This window comes from Staurois parvus, unplaced genomic scaffold, assembly GCF_062004578.1.
Source record: "Staurois parvus isolate SC_StPar_1 unplaced genomic scaffold, SC_StPar_1.0 ptg000605l, whole genome shotgun sequence".
Taxonomy (NCBI): domain Eukaryota; kingdom Metazoa; phylum Chordata; class Amphibia; order Anura; family Ranidae; genus Staurois; species Staurois parvus.
The window spans coordinates 390,558-405,141 of NW_028318401.1; the positions used below are offsets into that span (position 1 = coordinate 390,558).

The 14,584-nt window shown below is 49.5% G+C and overlaps 1 protein-coding gene across 1 annotated transcript; it reads left to right on the plus strand.

Annotated features, from left to right (window-relative positions):
* Positions 1-10,637: 10,637 nt before the first annotated feature.
* LOC149449731 (E3 ubiquitin-protein ligase TRIM39-like) lies at positions 10,638-12,549 on the plus strand. The gene is made up of 2 exons (XM_089692808.1): positions 10,638-10,907; positions 11,055-12,549. The coding sequence occupies exons 1-2, from the start codon at positions 10,638-10,640 to the stop codon at positions 12,366-12,368; spliced, it is 1,584 nt and encodes a 527-aa protein (XP_089548934.1). The 3' UTR covers positions 12,369-12,549.
* The last annotated feature ends 2,035 nt before the right edge of the window (positions 12,550-14,584 follow it).

Genomic DNA, 14,584 nt, shown 5'->3' on the forward strand with positions numbered 1-14,584 from the left:
ACTACTCCGTACTCATCCCAACCAATGGCCACTACTCCGTGCTCATCCCAACCAATGGCCACTACTCCGTACTCATCCCAACCAATGATCACTACTCCGTACTCACCCCAACCAATGGCCACTACTCCGTACTCAACCCAACCAATGTCACTACTCCGTACTCATCCCAATCAATGACCACTTCTCTGTACTCATCCCAATCAATGACCACTTCTCTGTACTCATCCCAATCAATGACCACTAGTCCGTACTCATCCCAACCAATGGCCACTACTCCATACTCATCCCAGCCAATGGCCACTACTCCGTATTCTTACTACTTGACCTCTCTGCAGCTTTTGATACGGTTGACCATCCCCGCCTCCTCTAAAAACTCCACTCTTGGTCTCCAAGACCCTGCTCTCTCCTGGTTCTCCTCCTACCTATCGCAGCACTCCTTTAGCATTACCTATAATGCTGCCTCTTCCTTTTCACTCCCTCTTTCTGTAGGGGTCCCTCAAGGTTCCGTTCTTGGACCCCTACTCTTCTCCATCTACACCTCCTCCCTTGGTTACTTGATAAACTCCCACGGCTTTAAGTACCATCTCTATGCTGATGACACACAAATCTATCTCTCTACCCCTCACCTCACCCCTTCAGTCTCCTCTCGCATTACTAACCTACTAAGTGACATATCGGCATGGATGTCACTCCACTTCCTCAAACTCAATCTTTCCAAAACTGAGCTCTTAGTATTCCCCCCAGCCCGTGCCCCTCCCCTGACTTCTCCATCAAGATCAATAACACAACCATCAGTTACTCCCCTCATGCCAGGGTACTGGATGTAATCCTAGACTTCAATCTGTCCTTTCAGCCCCAAATCCAATCACTGTCCAAATCTTGTAGACTTCACCTCCACAACATCGGAGTCTCGCAGGACCCCTTCATCAGGCATGTGACAAATTGTGATAGAAACTGGAGAACTATTTAAGAAAACCGTCCACCAATCAGAGTGAAGTGAAATGAGCTTGGCTCCGCCCCATGATGTCATGTTCCCTCCAAAAATTTATTCAAATCAATGGAAACAGAAACATTACAAACTGAGAAAATAAATAAAACAATAATCAGATGTACATAAACTGCATTCCCGGGGATATAAACATGGTGGTCACATGTGGATCATGGTACTCCCCGGATTGGAATAAAGTGTCAGCTGAAAGCAGCGCTGGGTTCTGGAAACAACGACCAGCAGGATATATGTCCCTGACAGAAGATAAAGACTGATGCCTAGAGATGTGGGGGGGTGTCTCCGACTGCCAAGTGAGCTGCAATGGGGACACCTACAGTGGTCCTATTAGTGCAGCGGCCGACAGTTTCATAGCGACACATGTCACCTGCATGCACCATGAGAGTTCACTACTCACGCATGCGCTCAAAGACATTCCTGCACCGACCGCCATTATCACGGAAACCCATGACGTTGGTGCCGGGAAGGACAAGGGGGAGGCAAGTCACCGGCGTCATAGAAACACATGGCACCGACGCCACACAAACCAATGGATGGGTGGGCGGGGTTGCAGAGATGAGCTGTGAAGAAAAAGAAGAACAGAAAGGAAACAGATTTAGGGCCAGTTCACACCACATGCGTTTCAGTTACCCTCCATCTGCATCCAAAGATAAAGTAGTATACTGTACATGGTGGTCAATGTCATAGTTCACACCAGCGCTCGCAGTTCCAGTGTGTTCCAGCTGCAGATAAAAAGCAGAACAGGACGCATCTCACTCATACAGAGCTGCACTGGAACGCGGCAAAACGCATCAAAATGCACCAAAAATGCACCGTAGCACACATTCCCATCTAAATTGAAAACAGAGAGGGGGAAAAAACAGACTAGAATGCATAAAAAGCATCAAAAACGCACCAGATGTGCTAAAAACCATGTCAAAACGCACAGGCAAAAACGCATCTGAACGCATCTCTACTATGTCTTCATAGTACGAACCGGCCCTGAGAACGATGATAATCAGTCCATGAATGGAGCTGGGGAGAGGTGGAAGAAAAGGGAGTGATAAAATGGAAAAGAAGGAATGTGTAGGTGAGGCAGCTCACCAGCTTGCAGAGAGAAGGAGAGAGACCGCTGTGAATAGTGCGAATGTGAAAAATCCAAACCAAAAGTTATCTACAAAACTATATACACTTCAATCATGAGGAATCATCCAAACCAAAGTTCATCTGCGGTCCAAAAACCACAAATATGATGTGTTAGCATTAAGTCCCCTCGGTTGTGTTGTGTCCAGGTTATGGATCCAATCAGCTTCATGACGGAGGATGAAGTTGTCACGATCTCCTCCTCTCGCCGATCGACTGACGTGTTCGATGGTCATGCCCCTCAATTCATGTCCCTGGTGTCCTGCCGAAATAAAATGGACTGCTACGGGTTTGCTCAAACCAATGGGTTCACCTTTGGTACTCTTGACTAGAGCTGTCCTCATGTCACTCCTGTGTTTCTGAAATCTCCGCTTAAAGGGACCAAACGTTTTCCCCACATAAACTGGTGAGCCGGGCATTTCAGAATATAAACGCAGTGATCGGTGTTACAGTTCAGGAAACCCTGTATCTGGTAACGTTTCCCACTGGGGGGGGGGGGGGGGTGAAATATTCCCCACAGATCAATGAGTTGCATACATTACAATTGTAACACTTGTAGCAACCTTGTCTTTCTGAGAACTTGAATACTGTCCTGACACACTGTAGGTGTCCCCATTGCAGCTCACTTGGCAGTCGGAGACACCCCCCCCCACATCTCTAGGCATCAGTCTTTATCTGCTGTCAGGACATATATGCTGCTGGTCGTTGTTTCCAGAACCCAGCGCTGCTTTCAGCTGACACTTTATTCCAATCCGGGGAGTACCATGATCCACATGTGACCACCATGTTTATATCCCCGGGAATGCAGTTTATGTACATCTGATGATTGTTTTATTTATTTTCTCAGTTTGTAATGTTTCTGTTTCCATTGATTTGAATACATTTTTGGAGGGAACATGACATCATGGGGCGGGGCCAAGCTAATTTCACTTCACTCTGATTGGTGGATGGTTTTCTTAAATAGTTCTCTAGTTTCTATCACAATTTGTCACATGCCTGATGAAGGGGTCCTGCGAGACTCCAAACATCCCATGCCTGATGAAGGGTTCCTGCGAGACTCTGAAACGTTGCCTTGCTGTGACTATGTGATCAGATGTGACACTTCAGAGTCTCGCAGGACCCCTTCATCAGGCATGGGATGTTTGGAGTCTCGCAGGACCCCTTCATCAGGCATGGGACGCTTCAGAGTCTCGCAGGACCCCTTTATCAGGCATGGGACGCTTCAGAGTCTCGCAGGACCCCCTCATCAGGCATGGGACGCTTCTGAGCCTCGTAGGACCCCTTCATCAGGCATGTGATGCTTCTGAGCCTCGTAGGACCCCTTCATCAGGCATGGGGCACTTCTGAGTCTTGCATGACCCCTTCATCAGGCATGTGACGCTTCTGAGCCTCGTAGGACCCCTTCATCAGGCATGTGACGCTTCTAAACCTTGTAGGACCCCTTCTTCAGGCATGGGACACTTCTGAGCCTCGTAGGACCCCTTCATCAGGCATGTGATGCTTCAGAGTCTTGCAGGACCCCTTCATGAGACATGTGACGCTTCTGAGCCTCGTAGGACCCCTTCATCAGGCATGTGACGCTTCTGAGCCTCGCAGGACCCCTTCATCAGGCATGTGACGCTTCTGAGCCTCGTAGGACCCCTTCATCAGGCATGTGACGCTTCTGAGCCTCGTAGGAGCCCTTCATCAGGCATGTGACGCTTCTGAGCCTCGTAGGACCCCTTCATCAGGCATGGGGCACTTCTGAGTCTTGCAGGACCCCTTCATCAGGCATGTGACACTTCTGAGCCTCGTAGGACCCCTTCATCAGGCATGGGATGCTTCTGAGCCTCCTAGGACCCCTTCATCAGGCATGGGACGCTTCTGAGCCTCGTAGGACCCCTTCATCAGGCATGTGATGCTTCTGAGTCTTGCAGGACCCCTTCATCAGGCATGGGACGCTTCTGAGCCTCGTAGGACCCCTTCATCAGGCATGGGACGCTTCTGAGCCTCGTAGGACCCCTTCATCAGGCATGTGATGCTTCTGAGTCTTGCAGGACCCCTTCATCAGGCATGGGACGCTTCTGAGCCTCGTAGGACCCCTTCATCAGGCATGTGACGCTTCTGAGCCTCGTAGGAGCCCTTCATCAGGCATGTGACACTTCTGAGCCTCGCAGGACCCCTTCATCAGGCATGTGACGCTTCTGAGCCTCGCAGGACCCCTTCATCAGGCATGGGATGCTTTGGAGTCTCGCAGGACCCCTTCATCAGGCATGTGATGTCACATACCTGATGAAGGGGTCCTGCGAGACTCTGAAATGTTGCCTTGCTGTGACTATGTGATGGTTTATTAAAACCTTTGGACCCGTATTGGTGATCCTCGGTGTGCTGGTGACATTTTTCCTTGTTATATTGTAAAGTGCTGAGCAAACTGTTGGCGCCATAAATCCTGTATAATAATAATAATCAGGACTGAGGAATAGGATAGGCAGCATAGGCAGTCTTCAAGGGATCCCAGATCCCTAACAAATGGAATCAGTTACATCAGCATCAGGGACAAGATAGTTGCTGTTGATCCAGGACTGATTCATGTTGATAAATGTCAGCTGGTCAGCGGAGTCTGTGGACAGACGCACTCTTTTATCCGTCACAAAACCTCCAGCAGCACTGAATGTCCGTTCGGAAAGCACGCTGGGTGCAGGACAGGTCAGTAGCTGGATGGCATATTGAGCGAGTTCTGGCCAGTGATCCATCCTCAAGACCCAGTAACCCAGTGGATGTTCAGTTGGAAAGGTCTCCAAGTCTGCTCTTGCCCCTAGATAATCCTGCACCATATGATGCAGACCCTGCCGATGGGTGCTTAAACCTAACAGTCCTGGGCACTGAGGACTAATGCCGGCCATAGACGGTTTGAAAATCGGCTGATTTTTCATCTGAAAGAATAATCGGCGGATTTTCGCTCTGTTAGTGGGTTAATTGGTCGGCCGATGTTCGGGTTTTTTGCACTTTTGGATTATCGGCCATGTTGGAAAATTTGTGGAAAACGGACGATTTTTGCGGCAATGATGGCCAAATCGGACGATCGTTTTAACAAAAAAAATATGCTCATGAGCCGTGACCTGCAAGGAGCAGAAGTCTGGCTGTTATATGGGGTTATCTTCATGACTTAGTCAGCTGATTTGTGTAAGTGGTGGTGGTAACGTCAGCTTAATGAACAACTGATTTATTGTTTATCGTTTGTTAAATCACTTGATTTTCAACTCGTGTATGGCCTGTATAAAGAACTGTTTGAAGGCTGTGACCCCGCCCCATCTGTGACCCCGCCCCTTCTGTGACCCCGCCCCTTCTGTGACCCCGCCCCGGCTGTGACCTCCCTCCATGAGCTGATCTAAATGTATAACACAACACAAATCTTCTCCGCCCCAATTAGGAACTGATAAGGATCACATGAATTGGGGGGATGTTTCTCCAACACAGACCAGAGTGAAGAGCAACAAGAGGTGAGAATCAACCAACACAAACAGACCAAAATATATACACTATTTGTTCTGAGGTTTGTAGAAGTCTATGCGTTGCTGAAGTTCCAGTTTGGAGTGGAGACGAGAGCAGCAATTTCCCCAGAGATAGCAGAAGTCTATGCGTTGCTGAAGTTCCAGTTTGGAGTGGAGACGAGAGCAGCAATTTCCCCAGAGATAGCAGAAGTCTATGCGTTGCTGAAGTTTCAGTTTGGAGTGTAGATGAGAGCAGCAATTTCCCCAGAGATAGAAGTCTATGCGTTGCTGAAGTTCCAGTTTGGAGTGGAGATGAGAGCAGCAATTTCCCCAGAGATGGCAGAAGTCTATGCGTTGCTGAAGTTCCAGTTTGGAGTGGAGATGAGAGCAGCAATTTCCCCAGAGATAGCAGAAGTCTATGCGTTGCTGAAGTTCCAGTTTGGAGTGGAGATGAGAGCAGCAATTTCCCCAGAGATAGCAGAAGTCTATGCGTTGCTGAAGTTCCAGTTTGGAGTGGAGATGAGAGCAGCAATTTCACCAGAGATAGCAGAAGTCTATGCGTTGCTGAAGTTCCAGTTTAGACTTCCACTGATTTTGGTCGCTTCCAACAATTGTTTGGTTTAGGGCCCCACCAACACCCAAGGCACTATTTTATTTATTTTGTACCCCTTACGCATTCACAAGGGGGGGCAGCATCAGGGCGCTCCCTTTTATATAAAGGGGTACACTTTTGCTAATGACCCCCCTGCCAGCAGACCCCCACCAGGCCAGGGTTGTGGGGAAGAGGCCCTTGTCCCCATGCTGAGAGCACATGGCCTGGTAAGGCCCAGAGAGGGGAGGGCCGCTCATCCATCCCCCCCGTCTGGCCTGCCAGGCCTGCGCTCATATAAAGGGTCTGGTAGGAGGTTAGGAGGGACCCCACACGTTTTCCACCTATTTTTTTGAGGGTGGGGTTCCCCTTAAGGCCTAAAGTGCTTGGTATGGCTTTTAGGGGGAACCTCATGCACATTAAAAAATAAATTTCACTTTGGGGTCCTTCCTAACCTTCCCACCTGACATAAAGGGTCTGGTAAGGATTAGGGGGACCCCACACTTTTTTTTTAATATAAATGTCAGTCATGCTGCAGCAGGCTCTATACATTGTACAGATGTGCAACTTTGCAGGGAGTTTATGGGGACCCCCCAGGAATGATAATAAAGTTTTTAATTTGTTTTGTTTTTTTACTTTAAGCAATGAAAAAATGACTGTCCTTTTAAAACGGTACTTTTTGAATTTTTTTTTTCACTGATTCCTGCCCTCAGGGCCGTCCCCGAGTCCCCATACCTCTTCTGGGGCCAATAACTGGCATAAAAGCCTTCAGAATGGTCACTTTTCAATGTACAACTTCCAGTCCCATAGACTTGCATTGAGTTCAAAGTTTGCAGTTGAACTTTCCTCAAGTTCGAATGTTTGACCGCGAACTGAACAGGGGGGTGTTGGACCCGTCACTACTTATTACATGTCTGTGTCCTTCTGTACAAGAATTCTAAGTCCTCATGCACACGGGACGTTGTTACACCGGCTGTTTTTGGGTTTTGATGATTTTTTCTCCAGCCAGTAAACCCCCCAGCATGTTCTCCTCGGTGTCCGTACACACAGAGACTGGAATCAGCGTTTTCTGGCTGGAAATGAAACCAGAACTAGCGGGCTTCTAGATACATTTTTTAGCTGTAAACACGCTCTAATGCTGAATAACGTAGAAAAATTCAGCAAAATGCAGTAAATCGCGGCAAACCAGTGTTTTTTGAACTTTTTTTTTTTTTTTTACCAAAAAAACCTTGAAAAACAGCAAAACGTTGCTAAACGCTAATGCAAAAACGCTAAAAAAACTCCGGTATTTAAAGTGACTTTACACAGCTAATGTTACCAGCGTTATCACCCCCCCCCCCAGTGTGCATGGAGCCTTCTTGCTATGTGTCTCAGTCCCAGCCTCCCCCCGTGTAGGAATGTACACCTCGCCCCGTGTAGGAGGGTACAGAACGGGTCACACTGGTTATTATTATTATTATTACATGGAGTTTATATAGCGCCAAAGGGTTTGCTCAGCGCTGTACAATAGAGGGGGGGACAATACATGGCACAGTACAACAATAACAAACAACGTACGAGGGGTAAGAGGGCCCTACTCTTTCGAGCTTACAATCTAGGAGGGAGGGGGTAGTGGTACAGTAGGGAGTGGCTGAGAGGAATAGAGTGGTGGAAGGAATGAGGGAGAATGGCCGTTAGGGGGGGGTGGGGTAGGCTTCCCTGAAGAGGTGGGGTTTCAGGGAGCGCCTGAATGTGGGGGGGGAAGGCGACAGTCTGATGGATTGGGGCAGTGAGTTCCAGAGGATGGGGGAGGACCTGGAGAAGTCTTGCAGTCGTGCATGGGAGGCGGAGACCAGGGAGCAGGATAGAAGGAGGTCCAGTGAGGAGCGAAGGGTACGGGTAGGGCGGTACTTGGGGATCAGGTTGGTGAGGTAGTCAGGGGCAGTGTTGTGAACGGCTTTGTAGGTCAGGGTTAGAAGTTTAAATTTGATGCGTTGGGCAATCGGGAGCCACTGGAGGGAGAGGCAGAGGGGGGTGGCAGAGGTGGAGCGGTTGGTGAGGTGGATGAGTCTAGCCGCTGAGTTCAGGATGGTCTGAAGCGGGGAGAGCTTGCACTGGGGTAGGCCGGTGAGGAGGGAGTTGCAGTAGTCCAGGCGTGAAATAATCAGGGAGTGTACAAGTAGTTTAGTGGTGTCTGGGGTAAGGAGGAGCGTATCTTGGCGATGTTGCGGAGGTGGAGCCTGCATGTGTTTGTAAGTGATTTGACATGAGGTTGGAAGGAGAGATTCGAGTCAAGAATGACGCCAAGGACTTTGGCTTGCGGGGCAGGAATGATAGTGGAGTTGTTGGTGATGATGGATAGGATGGGGGGGCTGCAGGGTGGGGGAAAAACAAGGAGCTCGGTTTTGGAGAGGTTAAGCTTGAAGAAATGGAGCGACATCCAGTCTGAGATGTCGTTTAGGAGGTGAGTGATGCGGGTGGAGATGGGGGTGAGGAGAGGGGTGGAGAGGTAAATTTGAGTGTCGTCAGCGTAGAGGTATGAGTTTGCCCAGGGAGGAGGTGTAGATGGAGAAGAGAAGGGGTCCAAGGACAGAGCCTTGGGGGACCCCAACAGAGAGGGGGAGGGAGGGGGAGGTGGCACAGTTGTAGGTGACGCTGAAGGAGCGTCGGGATAGGTAAGATGAGAACCAGGAGAGAGAGCGGTATCTCTGAAGCCAAGGGAGAGTAGTTTAAGGAGGAGGGGGTGGTCAACTGTGTCGAAGGCCACAGAAAGGTCCAGGAGAAGGAAGACAGAGTAGTCGCCCTTGGCTTTGGCGTTTAGAAGGTTGTTAGTGATTTTGAGGAGGGTGGTTTCGGTGGAGTGTAGGGGACAGAAGCCGGACTGTAGTGGGTCAAGGAGGTTATTTTCAGTAAGGTGGGCACTTAGGCGATCGTAGACTATGCGCTCAAGGAGCTTGGATGTGAGTGGCAGCAGGGAGATGGGTCTGAGGTTGTTGGAGTCCGCGGGATCCAGGGAGGGCTTTTTGAGGATGGGGGTAATATGCGCGTGCTTTAGGGGGGAGGGGAATGCGCCAGTAGAGAGGAAGAGATTGAAGATGTGGGTGAGGGAGTGGATGAGGGAAGAGGGGGGTGACCGGAGGAGTTGAGAGGGGATAGGGTCCAGGGGGCAGGTAGTGAGTTGGGCTTCTGAGAGGACCTTGGCGACTTCCTCAGTGGTGACAGGGCTTAGGGAGTGCAGTGCATGGGGGGTTACGGTGGGCGGGGCCTTGGGAGAAGTGGGAGGCAGTGTGGTTGTGAGGGCAGAGGAGGGGGGAGATGAGGGGGTGACGGGGGTGGGGAGGTAGATTGCGAGTTGACAATGTCCTTACGGATAGCGTCAATCTTGTTGTGGAAATGGGTGGCAATCTCGTGGACGGGGAGTGAGGTACTGAGTGGAGGAGGGAGGGGAGAGAGCAGGGAGTTGAAGGTGGAGAAGAGTCGGCAAGGGCAGGAGGAGAGGGTGTTGATCAGGTTAACAAAATAGGCCTGCTTGGCGGCGTGGAGGGAAGAGGTGTAAGTGAGGAAGGCAGATTTGTAGAGGGAGAATGCATGAGGGGACCTGGTTTTGTGCCATAGTCTCTCTAGTGTGCGACTGCGACGTTTGAGGCATTTAGTGCTGTCATTCTGCCATGGTTGAAGCGGCCTAGGTTTGATGATGCGTGTGGTTAGGGGTGCCAGAGAGTCTAGGGCAGCTGACAGTGAGTCGTTGTACAAGGTGGTGGCTATGTCAGGACATGACAGTGAGAGGATGCTGTCGGGTAGGCGGTCGGCGGCCGGGTTTAGATTGCGGCTGGTGATGGTTTGGCGTTTTTGGGGGGGGGGGGGGAGTTGGGGGAAGGGGAGATGGAGAATGTGATGAGGTGGTGGTCGGAGAGAGGGAAGGGGGTGTTAGAGAACTGGTTGAGGGTACAGAGGTGGAAGAAGACGAGGTCCAGGGTGTTCCCTTCAATGTGGGTGGAAAATTGCATGTGCTGTGTGAGCGCGAAGGAGGAGGTTAGGTGGAGGAATTGGGAAGTAGCCGGGTTGTTGTCGTTGATGGGGATATTGAAGTCCCCGAGGATGATGGTCGGTAGCTCAGAGGAGAGGAAGAAGGGAAGCCAGGTGGTGAAGTTGTCCAGGAAGAGGGGTATGCACCCAGGAGGTCTGTAGATCACTGAGATCCTTAGGGGGGTGGGTGAGAAAAGTCGGATGCAGTTGGCCTCAAAGGAGGTAAAGGAAAGAGAGGGTGGGTTAGGGAGGACCAGGAAGGTGCTCAGCGGAGATAGGAGCAAGCCGACACCACCACCTCTGCGACCGCTCAGTCTTGGCGAATGGGTCCAGATGAGACCTCCATGGGTGAGTGCCGCAGGGGAAGTGGAGTCAGTGGCCTGTACACAGGTTTCGGTACGGAGTGTCAGACTTTCACTTTCGTTTCTCTCTTCCACTCTCAGCGATGTCGTCTTCTGATCTGAGGAAGGAGCTGGAATGTTCCGTCTGTCTGGAATTTTATACAGATCCTGTAACCCTGAGATGTGGACACAACTTCTGCCGGGACTGTATTGGCCGTGTGTTGGATACACAGGAGGAGTCTGGAAGTTATTTCTGTCCTGAATGTAATCAAAGCTTCAAGAAAAGTCCTGTCCTTCAGAAGCATCTGAAGCTACGTAACATAGTGGAGAACTTCCAGTCTACCCATCCAGAGCAGCAGGAGTCCGGGGTCTTCTGTACTTACTGTATTCACACTCCTGTACAGGCTGTGAAATCCTGTCTGATGTGTGAAGCTTCTCTGTGTGACAACCACCTGAGAGTCCACAGCAAGTCACCAGAACACGTCCTATGTGCTCCCACCACTTCCCTGAAGGACAGGAAATGCTCCATCCATAAGAAGATCCTGGAGTATTACTGCACTGAGGACTCCACCTGTATCTGTGTGTCCTGCAGCCTGGATGGAGAACATCGGGGACACCAGGTGGAGACTCTGGAAGAGGCCTCTGAGATGAAGAAAAAGAAACTGAGGAATGTTCTGCAGAAACTGATGACAGAGAGAAAGGAGATGGAGAAAAGAGTCCAGAGTCTGCAGGAACGCAGGAGGAAAGTACAAGGAAAAGCAGATGATGAAACCAAGAGAGTCACTGCCCTGTTCAGAGACCTCAGGAGACATCTGGAAGACCTGGAGAAGAGAGTCCTGAGGGACATCTCCGGGTGGGCAGAGCGGGTCTCCCGTCCCATGTTGGATTATATTCGGGATCTGGAAATAAAGAAGGAGGAGCTGTCCAGGAAGATGAGGGACATTGAGGAGCTGTGTAACATGACGGATCCACTGACTGTCCTACAGGAATCAGACACAGCTGACTTGTATGATACTGAGGGTGGAGATGAGGACAGAGAGAGACATGAGAACCTCCTCCATGATGGAGGGGATGGGGATGTGGGGGGGATCTCACACACATTACACACGGGTTTATCTGATATCATGTCTGGGGTCAATGTACAGAAATGTACAGGCACACATGTCTCTCCACATTCTACTACAAAGGGCGAAGGTCCCATCAATGCTCAACCACCCAGGGATGACCCCCAACCCTCCCCCACTGGAGGACCAAATATTGGGGCTGTACAGCAAACATGGGGGGTGTTGAGGGTTACAGACATATTACTGGATGTGAGGACAGCTGGTAATCATCTACATATATCAGATGACGGGAAAACTGCATCCAGGTCATCATCACATCAGAATCGGCCAGAAAGACCAGAGAGGTTCCGGGATTGTCCTCAGGTGATGAGCAGTCAGAGCTTCTCCTCCAGGAGACATTACTGGGAAGTGGATGTCGGGGGGTCAGAGTACTGGAGAGTCGGGATGTGTTACCCCAATATAGACAGGAGAGGAGGTCAGTCAGCGATTGGATGTAATAAGAAGTCCTGGGGGTTGGAGAGGGTGGGGTGGTTTGGGGGTAATCAGTACTCAGTGATACATGACAGTAATTGGACCCCATTCCCCGGCGGTGTCTCCAGTACCAGAGTCAGGATAGATCTGGATTATGAGGCCGGGCGGATCTCCTTCTATGATCTGTGTGACCCGATCCGACACCTCCACACCTTCACCACCACCTTCACTCAGCCCCTCCATGCCGGGGTATGGGTATGGGAAGGTTGTATAAAGATATGTGGGAGGAGCCAGAAGTGAGAGATCTGCCCAGAGACATCACAAGGGGGATGATCTGATTGGTGATTGGTGCAATACTCAGCCAATAGGAGGAAGGGCAGGAAACGGGAGTGATTTGTGGAGAAAGCTGCAGGTTCCAGGGCCGTCATCTTCATCCTAAACCTCACTTCACTCCCTAGTGTGTCACTGACCAGGAACAAGCATGCAGGAGGTCCGAGTGGTCCGCCTTCACTGGCTGCATGCTTGTTCTGGGTCAGTGACACCCTAAGTAGTGTAGCCAGGATGGAGATGATAGCCCTGGAGCCGGAACCTTCCCAGTGTATCTGTAGCCACAATGTGTGTTTTCAGTTTTGGATGGAGTGTGGAAGGATTAGAGCCCCTGTCAGTTTTTCCTGCTATCCAGGACTCTGTCAGAATGGTTTCCTTTCACTTCCTGTCCTGCTGACAACAATTTCCCCGACAGGAAGTGAGGGGAAGTCTCTCTGTATTGGAGCCCTGCATAGCAGGACCGTCCTGGCTAGACATGTGACCACCAACACATTTCTTTTCCTTCACTTCCTTATGGAGATCATTTCACTTCCCTCCATTTTCCGGTTTTGGAATTTGTTTTGTTTTGTTTTGTTTTGTTTTGTTTTGTTTCAAATTCAGAAAATTCAAATCTAATTCAAAAAGTATTGAATCAACATTCAGATGTATTCTATTCTATTCAACTAAATTCAGAAATATAAAGTAATAAATTGATGATCAAATTTATTCTAAACGAAATTTGAATTTCAGTGCACAGTTATATTCTATTTTTATTCTATTCTATTTATTCTATTCTTTTATTTCCTATTCTTTTCTAAATTTGGATTTTGGAAGATGGCTATATTCTATTTTGTTTTCTATTCTATTATCTATTCTATTCTTTTTATTTTATTCAACTCCATTCTATTCTTTTCAAAATCTGAATTTCCGAAGATAGCCATATTCTATTCTATTTTATTGTATTCTAATATTTAATTTACAGTTCTATGCTTTTCTATTCTATATTCTTTTTTATCCCTTTATTTCATATTCTATTCTGTTTTACTCTATTATTTTTTTCTATTCTGAATTTTGATTTGGAATGCAAGGAACCGCACCTGCCTAGTCCTGGGAGACAATGTATGTCACAGGATTGGTTTCCTCTCGGTGTCTCACCTGAGGCCACGCCAATCACTGGGTGTATGGAGGGCGTACAGCCACTGGAATGCTCCACACAGAACCCCGCCCCTCCTCTTTATTCCAAGCTAAGACTCCGCCTCCCTCCATTCTGAGATAGATCTTTGTAACGATCGATGTGCACCCAGCATGCTGATCCTTCCTCTATATTCCAATGGCGGCTCATTCTTCTCATCTCTATTCATTGTCACAAATATTTCCTATAACCAGGAAGTGATGCAGCGCTACTCTGATAATGAGATTGATACGGATACTATATAAATATATACATAGAAATGACACCATGTATAAAGGTGACACCATGTGCAACAAACACACAAACCGTGACCTCCAGGGATCTAGAATCGGTGACCCGACCCTCCGGGGATCTATAATCGGTGACCCGGTCCTCCGGGGATCTATAATCGGTGACCCGGTCCTCCGGGGATCTATAATCGGTGACCCGCTCCTCCGGGGATCTATAATCGGCGACCCGGTCCTCCGGGGATCTATAATCGGCGACCCAGTCCTCCGGGGATCTATAATCGGCGACCCGGTCCTCCGGGGATCTATAATCGGCGACCCGGTCCTCCGGGGATCTATAATCGGCGACCCGGTCCTCCGGGGATCTATAATCGGCGACCTGGTCCTCCGGGGATCTATAATCGGCGACCCGGTCCTCCGGGGATCTATAATCGGCGACCCGGTCCTCCGGGGATCTATAATCGGCGACCCGGTCCTCCGGGGATCTATAATCGGCGACCCGGTCCTCCGGGGATCTATAATCGGCGACCCGATCCTCCGGGGATCTATAATCGGCGACCCGATCCTCCGGGGATCTATAATCGGCGACCCGATCCTCAATGGATCCCAAGTGTACACAGTGAATGTTGAACCCCTCAGAAGATGGGAATGTCAGATGGAAGCAATACTAATGGTACGGTATAATTGTGCAGACATCCAAAATGAGGATCCAAAGTGATGGTGGAAAACAAATCAAACAAACAAATATGTAAACTTCCCCCAAATCGGACTAGATGGTGATCCGTCCGAGA

Excerpts from the sequence above, each read along its gene's own strand:
- LOC149449731 (XM_089692808.1), top strand. The coding sequence starts at position 10,638 with ATGTCGTCTTCTGATCTGAGGAAGGAGCTGGAATGTTCCGTCTGTCTG. Across the intron at positions 10,908-11,054 it reads AGCAGGAGTCCGGGGTCTTC|TGCTCCATCCATAAGAAGAT; the intron begins TGTACTTACTGT and ends AAGGACAGGAAA.